Here is a 20,702-nt window from a genome sequence, read left to right as displayed (position 1 = left end):
GTGACTGTTACAGTTAAGTCCTTCCATTCTTGTAGTAAATCCTATTGAAAAGGACCTGCTTTAACTTCCATGGATATAGGCCATCTGTCTGTGAGGCAATGCAGATGTGTAGTCAGGTCTGGGTGTCTAGATTTAAGACCCAGAAACTTGTACAGTTAATGCTTCCTCTCCCAGTGACTCCAAATAGCCAGATTAACGGGTACCATAGACATGGGACCAAAAGTGCTCCAAGAATATTTGGAATTTTGTGCTTTGGGGGGGAAAAATGCCTGGCCAATAATGTGCTCAGAACAGAGCAAATGTGACAAACTACTTTCTCCCTGAGCTCAAATGGGAGTTTCACATTTAGACAGAATCAAGGCTTCTGCTCCCCGACTCTTACTATTTTGTGTGGCCCTAACAAAAATGATTAGTATTTAACACTATTCTATCGCAATTTATTTTTCTACATTCTTCTGCTGATTTAAGTAGACTGTCTGGATGGGAACCATAGACATGATGGAAGGAGGGAGCTTACTTTAAATAATTCTCATCTGTATTTTCAAGTCATTCTGAAAATAAAATTGAGCTGGTATTTCAAAGATAAGTGACTTTTATTTCTTTTAAAATCATGGATGTTCCAAGTCAGGAAACTCATTGTCAGATTCAAAGCTTGAAACTTGCCCAGTGAATAGAACCCATGGAGTCTGTATTAGTCTATGGCTTTTAGGATACAGATACTAACTGCTAAACTGTTAACAGATAATCTAATCTATCATGATGACTTCCATTTAAACTATAAGCAGATCTTTTAAGAAAATCTGTGTTAATAGTTAAGTTTAGCACCCTTGAATTTAAAAAAGATAACATCACATAAATATATGGCACAAAGCATTTTCGTGTAATATAATTTAGATGATTTTTATCCCCTTTATCCATCTTTGATTAGACCATGAGACAAACAGAATGTGTCAGTACTTAAGGGAATTGTGTTCAGCCCAAGTTTCCAATGACATCTTTTTCTGACCTCTTAAGAGTAGAGATTTCTTCTCTACCTAGTCTACTATCAAGTCAGGTTCACAGTATATCATTTCCATTATACTTTAAAGCATACAGAGTGCTTTCCACACTACCATTCTATTCTAAGTAGCTGAATATATTGTCCCTACTTTACAAACAGGGAAACTAAGGCTCAGAATTTAAATGACTAAACAAATTATTAGGTTTGAAACAGCTCCCTGAAAGTTGTCAATTCCCTAGAACCAAAAAAGAGATCATCTGATATTCCTGAACTGGAAAATTTAGCAAGTGATAACTTTACCTTTCTGTCAATAATCAATAGTTGAGATCTTTGTTTTTTCATAAATTTTTTTTCTTCTAAGTCCAATTCCTCTTGTTTCTCTTCTAGGTACAATGAATTTTTTTTTAAAGGCGATGTTTCAGTAACTGAACTTTCCAAATAGGAAGTTCAATTTTAGCACATAAAAATAATTCCTATGTAACTTAACATATACATGACAGGTAGGTAAGTCTATTAAGCAAATCACTGGGAACCATGAAAGTCTTGTTTTAAACACCAAAATGAAAATGGAAAAGGTAATATAGCTAGATAGCTCCTTGAAAGTAAACTTGGTCACTTGCTGAGAAGGTAATGTTTAATTTCCAGAGACATTAAAGTGATTCCACGGTTCTTTTCCCAAGTGAGTTTGTTCAGACCCATTTGAGTTGTCCACTTGAAAAAATAGGCTGTGAAAAAGGAATAAGGGAGTAGTTTAAAAGAGATTTCATACTATATATGCAGAGAATATGGTATTCTTTATTAAAAGAATAAAAATGATGACATATAAACTTGTGTGTACTGATCAAGAGTATCCAAAACTATCCAAACTTCTGCACACTGCAGTGTTCCATATAGGTCCATCTGTTAATATGAACAACATTAGGGAATGGTGTGGTCCATCCCTCTCTGTATTGCTTTCCCCATCATTAGCCTACCCGGTTTGGAGTGTGATAACTTAAGTTGGACAGTCATAGATATGAATTTCTTGGTCATCTCCAACGGACACAATTTTGGAGCCATGTGAATTGTATTTTACTCCCCAGACCTGCAAATAAAGTGCAAGGAAGAAGGTCACACTCACTGATGCCATTATCCAGATTCAGTGACACACAGTTCTAAACATTTCATTACTTTAGACAAAGAATACGAACTGTGAAGCTGGAAGAAAGTATTCAATGCTTGTGAAACAGCTTCCCCCATTCCTCAAACCCGAACCGAGGGAGGGAGAGGTAGGTCCCTCCTTCCTTATCCCAGAGCAATAATGAACTAGATAATCAACAGCTTGAGTATTTCTAGAGGACTTTAAGCTTTGCAAAGACCTTGACAAATCTGTCATCTCATGAGTTCCTCACATCCACCTTGGGAGTACCATTATCACAACTGAGGTGACTTGTCCAGGGTCATTCAGTGGGGTAAGGGTCCTATACTGCTCTCAGGCACACAGCCTGCAGGTGTCCTTCCCATCCCTCATATTTTTCAGCACTTGAGGACATATGTCTCTGTTTCAGTCCCTCTCTGGTCTCACCACATAGCCTGGATGTCAAAGGTCAGAGGGCAGGCTTGGCAAGGCTATAGTGGTATACTGAGGTATGGGGGGAAACACTGGATGTGCAGTCAGGAAACCCCGGTTTAGATCCTGGCTCTGCTACTTACTGCCTAGGTGGCCTTAGACAAGTCAGTCCCCTCAGCCTCAATCTCCTCAGGGCTGAAGATGATCTCCAATCTCTGAAGACTGAAGATTCACCAAAGCCCAGAGGAAGCTGGGGGGGGGGGGGGCGCTATACTACTGCATCAGGCCTGAAGGTACTGAAAGAGAAACTGGATTTGGAGTCCCAGCTGGGCCACTTTTGCTATCAGGGTAAACCAAGACAAGCAACCTCTTCCACACCCCCCGGCTCACAGGCCACAAATCTATTTTGAGAGGGAATCTCTCAAGTTTGTTTCTAGGAAGAAAATGAGCCCACAAATAGCTCTAGACGCAGTCAGTGCTCATTTGGGAACTTTAAAACAAGTGTTTCCTAGTTATCTCTGCTGGCGGTCACTGGAACTCATGAAGCCCTAAATTCAGGTCACTGGTTAATTAATCCCCAACAATTTAGCCATACCAGTTGGAGAAAAGGTCACTCTTTTAGTGGAAGTTCCCCTACAGAGTTATGAGATTCATTTTCTCCACCTCTTCCCAGTCCCAAATAAGGAATTTCTCTCTTCTCCCTGGGAATGCTTTTTTTACATCTACATGATATAGAACCAACATCCCCTGGGAACAGAACTCTTTAATAGTAAGCATTAAACCCAAGGTGGAATCTGTCTCCAAGGAATCAATAGCGAAAGTAATTTTACAACTTCTCAACTTGATTTTCAGGCCTTGGTGAATGAATTCAAGCTTGTTGGGCCATGGGCTCCATTATGCAGCCGACATCCTCAGACAGCTACCCCCAAAAGCAGGTCTGCTCCAAGCCATGCAGGTAAAAATAAAACACTGACCGTTGGAACAATGGAAACCTCTCTCACAGGTAATATGATAGAAGCAGTTGTCTACATGATTTATGACTTTCAAATAAAATATGCATGTTTAGGAGCTTTCAAACTCTTCTCAAACTAAGACCTGGGCTGCACTGTTAGAAACAGTTTATTTGAGGAGTAAAATTCAAATCAAAGTACATACAATTATAGCTATCATTTAAAGGGGAAGGGAGAGAGGAATATTTCTTTTCAGTAATTATCAAAATGAGGAAAATCCACAAAATCATTTCCACATGAAGACATGGTTTATTAAAGGTGAATTTCCATGATGGAAAGTCATTTAATGGTTACCAAAAAAAATTGACAGTTCATATTTATACAGTACTTGGAATCGAAAGCACTTTAGCAGTAGGCAAATGAATTGTTCCAGAAGGGTCTCCCTCCTCCAGCAGTTTAAAGAGGCAAGCAAGAGAGATTGTCAGTGCAAGTATTTCTAGTTCCATTTGAACTGAGTTAAATGAAACCCACTAACCATGATTTGAAACAGGTGTGCTTTGTTTTTGGCAACTGACATCAAAACTCCGAGGCTGTTTGCCCACTGACCACATGCGTTCACCAGTGTTGAAATTATAAGCAAGATTTCAAAGTCTGACCATGGTCAAAGGCAGTTTTTATCTCCAATTCCTACAGTACCCACACGTGGACCAGCAGATGTGCTCCGGGAAGAACCAGGTGTTCTGTCTTTGTCTGACTGGGAGGCTAAGCCCCTGAGGTCCCTCTGGCTTCCTAAAGCATAGCTCTAATTTATCACTCCTGCTCTAGAGACCTTCAAGGAGTCCTGAGTGCCCACTAAGAGAAGGCCAACGCTTTAGCCTGGCATCAAAAGCCTTCAGTGCCTTGGCCTGTTTTTTAGCATTTCCTTCTATACTCTCCCTCTTTGGGCAGACTGCCCTGAACTCTTCATTTCCCTAACTCTTCTATGTTTCCATGCTCCTTAAGTTTAAGATGCCCATTTCACTTCCATTTCTGCCTGCCGAATGCCATACCCTTTGAGGCCCTTTCCAGTGGTGATAGTGGGTCCTGACCATCCTCCTCTCCACCTCCCCCCAACCTCACAGCATTCTGTTCACCTCTCTCATGCTGACAGATTTACACGTTCATACCTCTCAACCACCCTGGAAGCAGCCCTACCAATTCAGAGATAAGGACAACCAAGCCCTAAGGGGTCACATGAGGAGTGACAGGAGAGCGGGGGACATAGTGTCCCATTCAGGGCCCCCGAACTTCAAGTTTGCATTCTAGATATTCTGGTCCACTAACCACTTAAGAAATATCCTCATCTTTTCCAAACTTGCAGTTCTAAGTTCTCTAAGGGCAGGTACTGTGTCTTTGTTTTTATATTTTCCCTACAGGGAAATATAGCCTGAACAGGATGAATGCTCAGTATTTTGTGAATGCATGGGGCCCTCTAACTGACCAAAAAGTCACCCAAGGTTTGCAACCCAAACACTTAGAAGCACCTGCTCACTGTGCTCAACTTCCTAAACAGGAGGGGATGAGACACATAACAGAAATGATATAAAAGAAAAGCAAAGTATAGCAGCAAAATCAGGGCAGATCAGTGCTCCAAAAAGAGCATTTGAGGAAGAAAAGGATTTTGGGGGGGGGGGCAGAAGGAAAGGAAGAAAAGACAGCAGAGATTTCATGGAAGAGGGAACATTTCCTCTCATTCTTAAAGGATAAACAGAATACCACTGGACAGGGACTCTGGAGAGAGGGAGGGAAGACCATCGCAAAGGGCTTGTTCTAGGAAACATGCAATGTCCCAGTGTGACTGCAGTGGGATGTACATGGAAGTGAGATATGTGGTTACAAATGCCAGAGCATTTGAAATGCCAGGCTGAGCATGGACTTTATATAAGAAAGTGCTAGTGAGGATTTGTGAATAGAAGCCATAGTCAGATGTGGATCAGAAGGACCACTGTTGGGGTAAAGTGTTAGAAGATGGCTTAGAGAGGGGACAGACTTGAAGCTCATGAAATGGTCTGGACAATCAGGGACAAAGACCCGGCCTGGGGTGGAAGCAGTGGAACTGAAGTGAAGGAGAGAGATGAAAGTATTTGATCTGCTGCCCCATGGTCAAAAAGAACAAATGAGACAATTGTTTTTTTCCCTTTTGTTCTGATTCTCCTTTCACAACATGACTAATATGAAGATACGTTTAACATAGTTATATGTATATAACATTTATCAGATAACTTGTTAAGGAGAGGGGGGAAGGAAGAGAGGGAGAAAAATGTGGAACCCAGAATCTTACAAAATAATGTTAAAAACCTTTTTTTTGCATATAATTGGAAAAAATAAATTAACTTTAAAAAAGAATAAATGACACTGAGTCAGATCAATTACATTCAGTTGGTAAAGCCCAGGGACCATGGGGCCATTATGGCTCCAAAGACTCACAGGCACATGAAATGCCAAAACACAAGTAACATGTACAATACCTGATCCTGGTGGTCAAAAAATGTGTGGACACAAGTTCTGGTTCCGGCATCCCAAACTTTGACACTTTTGTCTGATGAACTAGAAAACATAAAAGTGAAACTAGTGAGTTACATTCCACTCCAAGAAGAAAGCATCCATTACAATGCTGAACCAAGAGAGCCAACATTTAGCAACAAGATCATCTAATTCTGAGACTAAGAAGTCTCAGGAGGGGCAGGAGGGTACAATTTACTTTAACCAAACATATGAGGTAATGATTTGGATTTATATGAAAGATAAAATACAGAAGACCTCAGGAGTTAAACTTTTTTTAAAATTTTATTTATTTAAGGCAATGGGGTTAGAGTGACTTGCCCAAGATCACACAGCTAGGCAATTATTAAGTGATTGAGGCCACATCTGAACCTCAGGTCCTCCTACCTCCAGGGTCAGTCCTCTATCCACTGTGCCACCTAGCTGTCCCACCTAGCTGTCCCCTTAAACTTTTTTTTTTGTTAGGTTTTTGCAAGCCAAATGGGGTTAAGTGGCTTGCCCAAGGCCACACAGCTAAGTAATTAAGTGTCTGAGGCCGGATTTGAACTCAGGTATTCCTGACTCCAAGGCCGGTGCTTTATCCACTATGCCACCTAGCCGCCCCCCCCCCTTTAAACTTTTTAAAACATCATTAAAAATGTGTTTAAACCACAAAAGTTTTCAAGAATATAAACACAATATTCCATAATAAAATACCACACCTTGTAAGTAAGAATAACAATCATTTACAGATATGTAGGTGGAGATACTTAATCTCCTTCATTTTTTAGGAAGAATTAAGAATCCTGAGACATGCAGTTGAGAGAACACAGGCCCTGGAATTGAACACCTGAGTTCAAATTTGGTCTCAGTCACTGCTGGGCAAGGCCATTTAACCCTGGCTGCCTCAGTTTTCTCATCTGTAAAATGGAAAACCACTCCAGAACCTTTGTCAAGAAAGCTTCAAATAGTGCTAACGAAGTCAGACATAACTGAAAATAATTAAAACTAAAACGAACTCTGAGTACCTGGAAACAAAGTGAATATCATCCGGACAAAATGCTACATTTAACACCCAGGATGCGTGGCCACTCAGTGTACCAGCCAAATTTGCATGCTGTCTGTTGGAAGGGAAACAGATTTACAGAGAAATGAAAATACAGTTCAAGTAAAGATTCCAAGAATAACAATTTCAATCGATTGATCAGACTGAAGTCTTAGACTTTGGAAATTACCCACATTGCATTTTTCCATGAAAATATTACACTACTGCAGAAAAAAAAATGAAGTAAAAATTTTGCAACCCTATAATCCTCCAAAATTCTCTCAGATCAAACAGAGAAACAATGCAGCATAAGAGAAGGCATCCTGGAATCAGATGAGAAGCACCAGGGTTCATGTGCTAGGTTGACTACTACAATATGATGATCATGGTTGACCCAAAGTCCAGAAGAATTTCAGACTCAAGCTCTCTGTTCAGTCACTGGGGCCTTCTGCTTTCCTTTCAAGATAATGGAGCAACCTTTGAGCATCTCCATTTTTGTGACCCCCCCCCTTGTTCTTCCAAATTCATCAAAGATCATTGACAGCTATTCAGGAATTCTATCTGCACCTCTTTAGATATCAGTTTTCTCATTTATCAAATTCTACAAGTTCTACTTCTCAGGGCTGGTTTAAGGATCAGAAACAATAGCATGAAGTATGCTGCCCTCAGGATAACCCTGGGTTCTGGAGGGCAAGCGACTCTAGCAGGTTCTACCAAGCTAGAAGGGCTTCAAATCCCAGACTGTATCTGCTGTCCAAGGACCAGCCTTGGTGAAAACTCCTCATTGGTACGCTGGGGATTATGTGAGAAATTCTTTGTGCTACCACAATCCATGAGGCCTTTGGCTTCACTGCAGGTCCCTTCCACCTCTGGAATAACCATAGCAGCACAGTAGAAAACAAAGCAGAGCTGACAGTCACTGCTTCTGGATCTTTTACAAATATTAAATGATGGCAACCCCAGTATAAAATCTGTATATAATACTAGGGGAAATTAGTCATATCATTAATAATGAAAGTCTTATGAATTAAACCAGAAAATATAAGGAAACTGCAGTACCCAAGTTCTCTTTGATGAACAAATAAAGGCACAGGGAAGTAATTCAAAGACAATATACAAAATTTAGTGGAATACTTGATCATCTCATCTCACAATGCTCATAATAAGCAAAACTCAAAAGACCAGAATGAAGATAATAAACACTCTTACAATGCCAATAGTTCCTATGGCAGAAGACCAAGAGGCACAGAAATAAAAACCAGGGTAACACATACACTGATTTTGAATAATTTCAAAGCAAAGGTAAGATAAACAGAGACTAGTGAAAAAATATTCTAGAAAAGATAGTTGAATATTAAGAAATGAAAAGTGAACATTTATAGACTATTCAGAAGTCTCAAAAGCACATAACTACATTTTTTTCCAACAGAGGCAGAAGACAAGACCATAGTAAGCACTGAATAAACACCAAAAAAGAAAAGAAAATAACTGCACCTTAACAGATGATGTGTACTGAAATAAAATAATTTCAAGATCAGTTCATGAACAATCATACTAGTAAAAGCAAGTCAAAAAATCACCTAATAACAAGAAAAATTACAGCTGAGATAATAACTCTAATTACAATAGCTCCAACCTTATCTATTAAATCAAAAATGGAAAAATGGATGAGATATTGATAGGGGTTATCACCATTTTCTAGAGAAGTTTAACTTAGTAAAGTTAATTCCCACAATGAGGAAGCCAAAAAACAATCTCAAAACTTTGACTTCCTTGCTAAGTGGAAAAAAGTGGTGGTCACTGGCTTAGAATACAACCTTCTTCACCAATAGTGAAGATTACAAATAGTATAGCTACCAAAATAGCAAATAGTGAAGAAAGAAGGCCTCAACTGGGCCAGATCAGCACAATATCCTTTATAGATAAAACTGAAAGGATAACAGAGATGACAAATGACCTAAGATCTGCCAGTACTGCTTGCCATAACAAACTTTCTGTCACTGATGTTACTAGGACTCATCATTTAGACTCAAATACCTCACTTCTAATATGCTCTAGAAAAGGAAGAAAAAAATCACATCAAAGCAGATGAAGATGGAAGAAAAACTGGGTCAGACCAAATATGCCCAGAAAAAAATCTGTGTGAGAGTTAACAGAAGTGTGAGAACACTGAGAGATTGTTTTCAAAACAGTTGAATGGAAAAAGTAGGGGGAAAATAGCACAAATGACATTATTATTTTTTAAAATGTATTTGAAAGAGCATAAATAACTACCATACTATATTTTCACATCTCTAAAAACCTTATAAAAGGAATGTGTATGGGGGTATGTAGAGTATGCATATAATATAGATATCTTTGGCCTATCTATATATCAGTTAGCCTTAATGAAAATGAGGAAGGAAGTGGTTTTTCACAAATGGTTTTTGACAGCAGGTATCATCACTGTCATACAAATGATTAAAAGGTATAGAGACTACATGAACCACTGTGTTTATTTACTGATCACAGAAAGCATCTGACTTGGCAGAACAAAAGAACAGACTTGCAAACTTCTCCAAAAGGATACCACCCATGAAGTCATGAGAGACTCCTTGATACTAGGCACCAAAAAGATAATTCTGTTCAATAATCTTAATGATAAACATCAAGAGAGAAAAAAATTCTCTCTGGCATTGATGGTGTTCTTCACAGTCATGGAGGACGTGGAAGAATTTCCTAGATATCTGGAGTCCTTAACTTTGGTTCTAAAATAGATTTCAAGTGAATTTGGATGAGGAAACAAAACTTTATTTTCATTAATCTCTAACTAGAATTTAACATTTCTTTCAAGTATGGATTTTTTAAAGTTATTCTGAGAAGGGATCCAAAGTTTCACCAGCCTGCCAAGGGAGCCTGTAGCACACAACAGGTGAAGAGCCTCTCTCTCCAGAAGATTGTCTAGCTACTCCTGTCAGCATATGACATTGTGCCCTATTTACATTAAGGCCCAGAATATTTGGAGAGGGCAGGTGTCTCTGTGGTTATAAAAAAACCAAACCAACAAACAAAAAGACAAGTATCATCTTGGTAATGGCTAAAAAAAACACCACCCAGAACATGATGAATATGATGGAATATTAATGCTATAGAAAATGCCCAATTTGAGGAATCCAGAAGATTTATATGATGATTGCAGAAGGAAATGAGGAAAACCAAGGGAATAAGCAATACAACTATACTACTGTAAATGAAAAGGAAGACTCTAAAGAAGAGACACTGAAACTCAGCTTGGGGCAGAACTGGGTGGGTCTGGGAAGGATACTACACAATGTGTATGCAGCAAATGCCTTTCTTGAAAGGTAATCCTTTGTCATGGAGATTGAGGAGGAGAAATAAAGTCTCCTAGAGAAGGTAGAAAAGGCAGGAAATATCTACGTTGGAGATTGGCAATCTTCCAAAGTGACAGCCAATGATGAATTATGGAACAGACTCAGAAGAATCAAAACTCAGAGTGAAGATATTAGCAGGCTGTTATCATCTGATGACCAATGATGACTTGTGGGTAAAAAAAATGACATCCTGACTTCATTTAGGAAATGTATGGCCAGAAAATACATAGGCATGTTTGTCCTGGGACCCACAGATCATTAAGAGGTCTCCAATGTGCTGATTCATCTATGAAGTTTGTGGAAGAACATGGACAAGAGTCACCTGGGGGAAGAAGCCCGATGGGATCACTAGAGGGAGGATCTACACAAATTGGGCCAGGAATCAACTGAAATACTAAAGTATATAAATATATATATAGGTAAAAATGGAAGCTATGATTACATCAGAAGAATAGATAGTGCTGAAGCTGTAGACAGAAAGAACTGACCTGAGCTTGTTTTTAGCTAAACAAACTTGTCATTAACTTGTCTGACCTCTATAAAATGGGAATAGTTGCTTGGGGACTCGGACACAGTAAATAAATACCATAAGTGTCAGATATTATTATTATAAAACATTAGGGCTTGAAGGGACCTAAAAGGGGATCTAATTCCAATGCTCTAGAGTTGTACCAAAGAGAAAACTGGGGCCCAGGAAGTAACTTGCTGGCACAAAACAGAGCCAGAGCTGAGTTCTTTTCTCCCTTCCCAGTCTGCTTCATGTCTGAGTAAAAATCACTCTCTTCATCATGTTGAGAAATATTCCTTTCAATCTTGAACAAGACAGGTTTAATGACTGTTTTTAACCATCGAATGAAGGCTACTACTGCTTCTTTATTAAAAAAAATCAAAGATTTTTGATGAAAAGTGAGCACATTATCTTTTTTTTTTCTGGTTTGACTTCCACCTCCACCATGAGAACTGACAACAGAACATTCACTCACTCAATCATTTCAGAAACATCCATTATGTGCAAAGTTCCAGGCTCAGACTGGAGATAAAGAAAAGGCCATGACACCTACCATCCTACTCTCAAGTAGCTTTTACTCAAATGTGGGAAGGGAGACAGGAAGCAAGTAAGCACACACAGACCCAGACACAAAGACACACAGGCACATATACACACAACTCTGAAACAAGGTAAGCAAGATAAGTACATGATCAAGGCAAGGGATTATATTCAGCCACAGATACTTCCTGGTCTTTGGACCCTTTAACCTCTATCTGCCTCAAAATGTCCCCATCTATAAAATGGGGATAATGGCACCTATCTCCCAGGGATGTTCTGAGGGCAAAATGAGACATTTGTACAAAGCTCTGCAAATCCCAAAGAGCCCTATAAGTGCCAGCCACTGCCTCAGAAACCAGAGAAATGCAGTGTAGGGTGAATGTGAACAGGATGCAACAAATAACCAATGAGGAATTATGAAGGAAACCAGAGCAAAAGAGTTTTGAAAAAAAAAATGTGTAGGTGAAAAAGATGAATCAGTTATATGATGAGAGTGGGATAAAACTAAAGCTCAGCTACTATATTTCAAAGGTATCCCTACCATGACAAAAAATAAGGGAAAGTCTCATCTATCAGCTGGACAACCTGTATGAGACTGAGTTAAAGACTTCAGGCAAGAACTGCCCCAAATGGGCAGGAGAAGGGGGCTCAGGAAGTTACTTCCCAGAGGGAGGTATCCATATCAATGAGATCACAGAGACATTTGGGTATTTAAGTAATAAGGAGAAGGATGTGAATTATTAATCAACCCCAAAGCTTGAGGATGGGGAAGTAAGGGGAGAAAACAGCATCTGCTGAGTTAGGAATCAGAAGGACCTCCTGCTTGTTCCAACACAAGAAGCACTCAGTGATACCAACAGTCTAAAACCCTTAATAACTGGCCCAGTTGTTCACCATAATGCTTTCATTGGAAATGGCAACTTACACATCATAAATCTTAATGTAGCCATCATCTGAAGCCGTGACAAGGAGCTGAGAATCAGGGGAGAAGGTCAGAGAGCGGATGGGCATTGCATGGCCTGAAATTCAGAACAGATACTATTAATCTGGGGGGAAAATGCCACTGACCTAAGCTCTGCTTTTTGAGAAGATCCTTCTCACTACCCTCTGGCCATCTCCTGGCACTGCTCCCTGGGAAGTCCATGGGGCACGCTGCACCTTTGGTCTACAAGCCCTTCTCAGCCCAGCTTGTTCTGCCTCAAGGGCTCTTGTTCTCACTTTTATCTGAGCACTGCCATGTTTCAGCCAAGACAATCAGTGTTCAAACAAGTCACTCCATCAAGCTATTTCTGGAGATCACTGAAAGCATTACCTCCTGGGTTTCCAAATACAAAATGCATTTACTATCTAATGATCCTGCTATCTAAAGAAACAACTGGATTGCCTCCTTGTCTATGGGCAAAACACATACCTTCGAGCGTATGGAGAAGCTTTCCAGTTGCGATATCAAAAATATTAATGATTCCATCTATGGCTCCACTGGCCAGATACTTCCCATCTGGACTCTGCAAGAGAGCATTGAGAGTGACAATTGACATTAACAGAGTCCTGTGTGAGGAGAGTGTGTGTGTGTGTGTGTGTGTGTGTGTGTGTGTGTGTGTGTGACACACACACACACAGAGAAATAGGCATACACATAACTTTGGTGGAATGGTCTTTTATGCATTCTAAAAACAAAAGAAATGTAAATACTCTATAGGTACAACTAGTTATTAGAAGCAATTCTCAAACATTTAAAAAAACAAAATTAAGGCAAAGTGGAAAAGCAACAGTGAAGGGGTAAGTAAAGGAGGAAAAAGCAGGAAGGCAGAAAGCAAGGGGGAGAGGAGGGAGCAGGGAGGGGAGGGGTCCAAAGCAGGCAGCACCTCACCAGCACTATCCAGGCTGGGAAGAGGGAAGGGTTAGGGGTGGGAACTGCTCCAGATACCACCAGGGCCCAGGAGTAATAGCCACATTATCCCCAAACCTGGGACAAAAAAAGGAAAAATGAACAGACTGCTGCTACTGCCCCAAAGCTGGTGGGGAGAGTTGGCTGGAAAACCCAGGGGAGGGAGGCAATCTGTAGACACTATGAAATAAAAGATCCAAACAGAAGAAACAAGATTTAAGGTTTTATTCCCACCACAACTTCCTCTCCTCCAATCTTCTGGCAGAGAGGTCAGGAGCATCCAACAACTCTACCCCCTAACATGGATGGGCCAGAAGAAGACCAATCAGTGGAATAGAGTGGAGTGGGATGGGTCTCATTTTAAATTCAGTACTACTTGCCTCTGTATTGAAGGGAAAAAATCCATAAAACCAGGAAATGACAGGAATGTACCAGATTTAAGAAACAAATCAAAGGAATACTTCAACTTGAAAAAAAAAGAAATTCTACAATTAAAAAAAAAACCAAGAGGCAAAACTAATACAGAAACTCAAGCAGGACTGGCACCAGAATTGACAGAACACCAAAAGACTGACTTAAAAAATCTATTAGTGGAATTAAGGGAAAATTCTAATTCTGTCTTAAAAAAGGAAAAAATGAAAACATTGAAAAGTTACAAAAATGTAAGGTAATGAAAAATATTAATGGAAGTAACAAAAAAGGCAGGATAAATGTTGAAAGGGTGCCCAAGAATGTGGTCAACCAGGGCCTGAGTGTCAGACTCCCCACCATGCCCATGTGCTCAACCTAGTACCACAAAATTCCTTGCTAACTCTAGTCCCTGGCCCCACTATGGTCAGGGTTGCACCTGCAAATACAAAGGAACAAATCCACTGTACCTGAATTTAAAAAAGGGAAAATGAAAAGCCTGGAGAGAAAACAACCAAGAAGAGGTAAAAACCCAGGATTGAAAGGATGGCTTACATAGGCAATGCTGAGGATGAATTTCCCTCTTGTATCCAAAGAGTATTCCTTTTTTCCAGTCTCGACACCAAAAATGTTTACTTTCCCCACATGGCTTCCTGTAGCCAAAAACTGGGAATCGGGTGAAAAAGCCAAGGACCAGGCATCCACTGTAAAGAGAAAGGAGAACAGTTACTGGGATCCCCTCACAGTCTTCCAGCCTACTATTCTTGGGGTTGCATTACAAAATCTAACAAGCTGTCCACCACTTGTTGTTCCACACAAGTCATCATTGGATACATTTTATAAGTTTAATAGTTCAGCTTTCAATTTTCATCATATTCTGTTTCCATCAATGCATTTCACATGCTTATCTGTAGATACAACCCTAAACAGAGGCACATTCTGAATAAAACCATCGATTTCTCAAACTTCGGCTCTGAGCTTGGAATATGGGATGTTAAGAGAACACTCAAATGTCAACATTATGCAACAGTCTACTCAAATCAGTCCCAAAATCTCTACCATGCCTATGTCATGTACACCATGTATGTCATATACATGATCTCGGGATCATGACAGCTAAGGCTCTGTCTTCAGAGCAGCAAATGTCTTTCCTAAAAAAAAAACAAAACTTCAGGAACAATTAATTGAAAGGTAACTGAGTAGTAGAGGAATTCCACACTCTATTCACTGTCGAATGAAGGTCACATTTGTGCTGTCCACTCACCAGGGCAGGGTGAGAAAAGGGCTTGGTCAACTTTCAAAAAGCCCATTTGATCAACAAGAACTGAAGAGTCTCTCTTGGGTCCACCAGCAGTCAAGGGGCAGTGGTAGGAATGACTAAACAAAGTGTGCTTTTTGTGTGAGATGCAGCTGGCTCCTGGATGACTCAAGTCTTAGAAAGGGCTAAGAATGTGAAAGCAAATGAAGATGGGAGATTAGGACACACTCTGGTACTGGGGATGTGCATTTTCCACTCAGTCATCAATTATATGAAACACTTTTATATATAAAAAAAGGAAATTTTGTAAAGAATTAAAATCACATAAAACATTTGCTAGATGAGGCCACAGATTTGCCCTTTCAGACTTTCTATGAAACATGGTCTCTTCAGCAAACAATCAGGCAATTCTATCTTGTGGGGGAAGGGAAAAAAAAAGAGCAAAGCTCCTTCTTACCAGGACCAGCATCAATAGCCTTCATCTGTTTGCCATTTTCTAAATCCCACAGACGAATGTGAGCATCAAGTGAACTGGAGGCAGCGATGGTTCCAGTGTGACTGATGTCCACAGAAACCACACCCAACTGATGGCCCTCCAAACTCCACTGTAACTCCAGTTTCTCATTTTTCCTTCAACAAGGGAAAAAAGGGAAAAGCAGTGAAGGTAAAAGAGCCATTTATTATTTCTTCTAGGATACAATGAATGACAGAACCCCAAAATTCTGGATGCCGGTTTCGCATTCCCCATCATATCTATGGGACACAATCAGTCACAGAAAGGAGCTGAGCTGGACAAGCATTAACAAAAAAACAGGCAAAGAACAGCAGTGTCTGACCAAAGACCAGTAGGTGGCCACTAAGTGACTGCCGCCTGGCATGACAGAAAAGATGACCATGAAAACAATAGTGGACATCTCTATAAGTTATTCTGAGTTCCAAGGAGCATCATCTCATATTATCCCAATAGTGGGTGAGGAAGAAAGGGAGGGAGGGAGAGAGGGAAGGAAAGAAGGAAAAGAGGAAGAAACTTTCATACCACCCAACTGCTTTCCAGTTTTTTAACAGCTTAAAATGACTAGAATGTTCTGTCCTTAGAAGTTGTTCTCTTTGGATTCACTGACTGTTAGACTATAAAACAGGATCTTGCTTATCCATGACTACCCATATGTTAACTCAAATTAAAAATATTTCCATTTTCTTTGAGCCTTAAGATTCTGGAATAATCTACCCTCTCCCAGGCATTTTTAGAGCTCTAAGTTTTGCAAATTTCTTTTCAAAGATCATCTCATCTTTGTTCTGAAAATAACCCTATGAAATGGAAGCTAATATCAACCCTATTTTTCAAACGAGGAAACTGAGGGAAAGTGACTTTGCCCAGGGTCACACCAACTTTCTGAGGCCAGATTTGAATCCAAGCTTTCCTGACTTCACATCCGGTGCTGTACAGTTGCACTAGAGATGATTTTGCTCATGCTTACTCCTCTCATTTGTTTTCCTTGCTTTATTTGTATAACAGGCATTTCTAAAACTAAATTTAAAAGGACAGTAGTCATCCTTGCTTTACTTGTCATCTCACTTAGAAAGGATTACATTTAAAAATAATGCTAGCTCTTGGTTTTAAACAAATAATATCTATCATATCAAAGAAAGGCCCAGTTAGTCCTCTGATTTTTAATATAAAATTTTCTTGTCAAAGGTCTTTTCTTCATCTAGGGATGAATGCTATTTTTGTTATTAACATAATCGGTTATGATTGAAATTTTCCAAATGTAGAACCTTCCCTGCATTTCTGAAATAGAGTTAACCTCTTTGGTAACAATTTATTCAGTATTTTTGCATCAAAAATGAGTTATTATTTTATAATTTTATCTCTCCCTACTTTTTGTATTAAGCTAGTATGTTTCACAGAAAGAATTTGGTGAGGTGAGGTACTAGCTGTTATTACAAACAATTTATGTAATAAAGGCGCTAATGTTTAACAGAATTCACTGTTGAGTCCCTCTTAGTTCCCCTGATCATTTTCCTTTGGGAGTTAACTTATAGTTTATTCAATTTGTTTCTGAAATTGGGTTGTTTAAATGTTCTGGTTTTTAATCTTACTCATCTGTGTTGTATATTTTTATAAATATTATTCTATTTCATCTAGGTTTTTAGTTTTGTTGGCATAATTGGGTTTACATATGGTTTTTAGCAATTTCCTTAATTTCTACCTCATTTTAATATGAATTCCCTTTTTCATTCTTGAATTTGGTAATTTTTTCTTGCTCTTTTGGGAAGACCTAGGTATAGAAAAACCATTATTGTCCCTTCTTTCCTACAACTCTTTTTTTAAACTATTTTTTCAATATTTTCCTGATTATGACTACTCGTTTGCTTTTTAATAGTTGTAATAGTCTTTTTTTCCCTAAGCAACAAATATTTCTTTGATTACTCTATCCTACCCCCCTTCACATACAGAGAGCAACAACTACAAAACAAAACCAAAAAAATCATAAATCCCTCATTTCAGATCCACCTAGTTTGGTAAAACAAATTCCCACATTATCTACATTCAAAAAATGTCTATCTCTTTTTTGTGAATTAAATTCACCACTGTTGAAGTCGAAAGAAAAACATCCTCAACATTCTGAAAACTCAGAAACTTTATTTAAACTTAATGCTCCCAGAACTTACCATTGCCATACTTTGACTAGATCATCCAAGGATCCTGACACAATCATTTCAGAGTTATCTTTTTGATTCAACCCCCAGGCAACTGACCAGATGGCATCATCATGAGCTAGGACAAAGAAAAATAGTTATTCATCAGGGTTGGTCACTGGGTGATAAAATGTTTTAGGCACAAGATTCAAAAAGATATGTGCTATGGGGTGTCAGCAGGTTGAACAACTATCCACAACAATGAAATCAGAGATCTTTGACATATTGAAGTATGTACCAATCACATGTTTATAAAAAAAAAAATATATATACACACACACACACACACACACACATATATATGTATATATATAGTTCCATACCTCCATTAATGGAGGGGCCTGAAGTGGCTATTACCTTTCCATTCAAACAAAACCAAAGACATTAAAATAGCCTTAAACTGGACCACAGAACATGGAGGAGAGAAGAGAAGATAACTGAAAATCATGAAATTCAGTCCAGTGGTACCAAGAAAGTCATACACTCACAAATCCTCTGATGAATTAAAATAGGATCTGCTCAGTTATTTTCTTTAAATGGAACTTCTTGTGATTTCAATATTATAGGGAACATCTTGTGAGGCCTTTCTTTTACAATTGCAGAACTGAATTTTCTCTGCAACTTAAAAAGATGTAGAGTTGCCGGTACCAGAGAGAGCGTACTTGTCCAGGGTCACAGAGCAAGGATGTGACACCAGCAGGATCTGAACCCGGGTCTGTTTCAGAGGTCCGTTTACTATCCATGACTTAAGCTATCTCCAATACAATCACATCACTTGAGAAAAGGGTGAATTATTCCCATCTGTGGGCTGGAGACTCTTGCAAGTCTGGGGGCAGAATCAACCGGCTAATTAGTAGAGGTCTTTGACAAATGGAAATTAACAATGGAAGACCTGGATTGTAGTCCCATTTCCATCACTAATTTGTTGTGTGATCATGGGTAAACATGTACCCAAAAAAGGAATTAAATTTGATGTTTGAAGACAAGCCTCGAAAGATTTAGAGAAAGAGGCTCCGCTAGGTTGGCTGAAGGATACTGAATTTTTTCAGTTATTCCAAATGAGCCAATGTGTTCCTTAAAAACACAGGAGGCAAGCATAGATTCGTAAAGGACTGTTGAAGTTTCTGCTTTCTGATGAGAAATGAAGAGCGGAAAGACGGCGTTTTCATACCTTGTTCTTGTTTGAAGAGAATGCTATACTGAAAAAAGAGAGGAATCACATTACACGACTGGTCAGAGCTCCTCTCCCCCCTCCCCACGCCCACAACATTTCCACAGGAATCTCCCCGGACTGCTCCAAACTGTCCTAACACTGGCTCAGCCCGTCTTGGGCCACAGGAACAAAGTTCTGGAGCTGGAAAGGCCAAAGAAACCCTCACAAGCAGGAGGTACAGAGGGGTCAACTGATTTGGGGTGCTTCTGTCTCCCGTGTCCTCACCTCAACTACAGCCTTCACCTGTCTTCTTACCACCGTGAAACCGCGGCAGTGGTCTCTCTGCTACCCTTCCTGCCTCCTCCAGCTCATGCTACCAACCGAGAAAGGGAGGCAAACAGGGCCTATCGGGAAGGCTGGCCGGGGCCCCGTCCTTCCTGACTCCAGGCCGCCCCCATGCCAGAAGGGGCACCTGGGGGGGCTCTGCCTGCCCCTCCCCGCCCCACCAGTGGCACCCGGGCCACCCCTGGGGGCAGAGAAGGCTCCACTCCATCTTTCTAAGGCCGAGAAAGTTCCAAAGGCGGGGTAGGTGGGCCGAGGCCCCCGGGTCTCACCTGGACACTCATGGCTTCTGGCCGGGGTGAATGACTGCGCTGTGGATGAAAACACAAGGCCGGTTTCGTGAGGGCCGGGCCGGGCCTTCATTCACTTGACTTCCCGCCCGGGTGTGCTGAGGCCGCGGCCAGGGTTTCGGGGTGCCGCCCCCGTCCCCCTTGGGCAGACAGACGCCAGGCGGGCGGAGGGGCGGGGCCTCGCCGGACTCCCCTCCCCACACCCCGGGCCCCCCAGATCCCCTCACCGGCGCCGGGCTCCTCGGCTCCGCCTCAGCCTCTTCCACTCGGCTTCTTCCTCGGCGACAGCGGCGCCGTCTTATGACGTAGAGACGAGGCGGCGGCGCGCGGGGCTGACGCCACGGACGCCCCCTGCCGGCCGCAGGAGCAAAGGAAAGAGGGCGGAGGCGGCCCTTAGGCCACGCCCCCTGCGCCGTGGCCACGCCTCCTCGAGCCCAGGCCGGGCGGGGCTCCAAAGCAGGAGGCAGAGAAGAGAGGGAGGAGTCCCGGGCCACGCCCCCTGCCCGTGGCCACGCCTCTCGAGCCCAGGCCGGGCGGGGCTCCAAAGTAGGAGGCAGAGAAGAGAGGGAGGAGTCTCGGGCCGCGCCCCCTGCCCGTGGCCACGCCTCCTCGAGCCCAGGCCGGGCGGGGCTCCAAAGCAGGAGGCAGAGAAGAGAGGGAGGAGTCCCTGGCCACGCCCCCTGCCCGTGGCCACGCCTCTCGAGCCCAGGTCGGGCGGGGCTCCAAAGCAGGAGGCAGAGAAGAGAGGGAGGAGTCTCGGGCCACGCCCACCGGCCCTCACTCCGCCCCCGGCCCCTCCCCTCTCCAGACTAGCCCTGAGGCATCCAAGCGGGCTTCTGGCTGGCAGCCCCTCCCCCCTCCAGGGTCGGAAGCATCTAGAAGGCTGGGGAGCCAGGCCCTTAGCCCCTGCCTCAGTTTCCTCCCCCCAGGGCTGCCCTGTGGTGCAGCATTGCTGCTGGGGTGGTCCCACCGCCCTGCCCGCTCCTTGGGAGCTGGCAATGGCTTTGCCTCTGCATCCCCAGCCCCACCGCGTGGCTGGTACTCCGTAGGCGCTTAATGCATGCTTTTGGACTATGACCAGGTAAAGAGCCAGGAGTAAGCCGCTTCCCTAAATGAGGAGATGGGTGGACAGGGCCAGGGAGCCCCTCCCATCTGGCCCTCCCCTCTGGGCAGCCTCGGT

At 41.6% G+C, this 20,702-nt stretch overlaps 1 protein-coding gene across 2 annotated transcripts; it reads right to left on the bottom strand.

Annotated features, from left to right (window-relative positions):
* Nucleotides 1–1,756: 1,756 nt before the first annotated feature.
* Nucleotides 1,757–19,870, bottom strand: SKIC8 (SKI8 subunit of superkiller complex). Of its 2 annotated transcripts, XM_074232509.1 has the most exons (11): nt 19,750–19,870; nt 19,505–19,543; nt 18,909–18,936; nt 17,711–17,816; nt 15,495–15,667; nt 14,335–14,483; nt 12,895–12,988; nt 12,409–12,502; nt 7,048–7,140; nt 6,007–6,085; nt 1,757–2,084 (listed from the first exon to the last, which is right to left on the bottom strand). In XM_074232509.1, exons 2-11 carry the CDS (start codon nt 19,514–19,516, stop codon nt 1,995–1,997), a joined length of 918 nt encoding a protein of 305 aa, XP_074088610.1. In that variant the 5' UTR covers nt 19,517–19,543; nt 19,750–19,870; the 3' UTR covers nt 1,757–1,994. The 2 variants fall into 2 exon arrangements, with proteins under 2 accessions (XP_074088610.1, XP_074088611.1); XM_074232510.1 differs by lacking the exon at nt 19,750–19,870 and having other exon boundaries at nt 18,909–18,931.
* Nucleotides 19,871–20,702: the final 832 nt, after the last annotated feature.

The sequence above is a fragment of the Macrotis lagotis genome, chromosome 4, assembly GCF_037893015.1.
Source record: "Macrotis lagotis isolate mMagLag1 chromosome 4, bilby.v1.9.chrom.fasta, whole genome shotgun sequence".
Taxonomy (NCBI): domain Eukaryota; kingdom Metazoa; phylum Chordata; class Mammalia; order Peramelemorphia; family Peramelidae; genus Macrotis; species Macrotis lagotis.
The sequence above is the reverse complement of the archived record's forward strand: the minus strand, read 5'-3'. Positions and strand labels throughout refer to the sequence as shown.

Bases quoted from the DNA above. Each gene is read 5' to 3' on its own strand.
- SKIC8 (XM_074232509.1), bottom strand. The intron at 15,668-17,710 runs GTAAGTTCTGGG...CCCTTGTTGAAG, and splicing joins CTAGTCAAAGTATGGCAATG to GAAAAATGAGAAACTGGAGT. The intron at 14,484-15,494 runs GTAAGAAGGAGC...TTCTCTTTACAG, and splicing joins GGCTATTGATGCTGGTCCTG to TGGATGCCTGGTCCTTGGCT.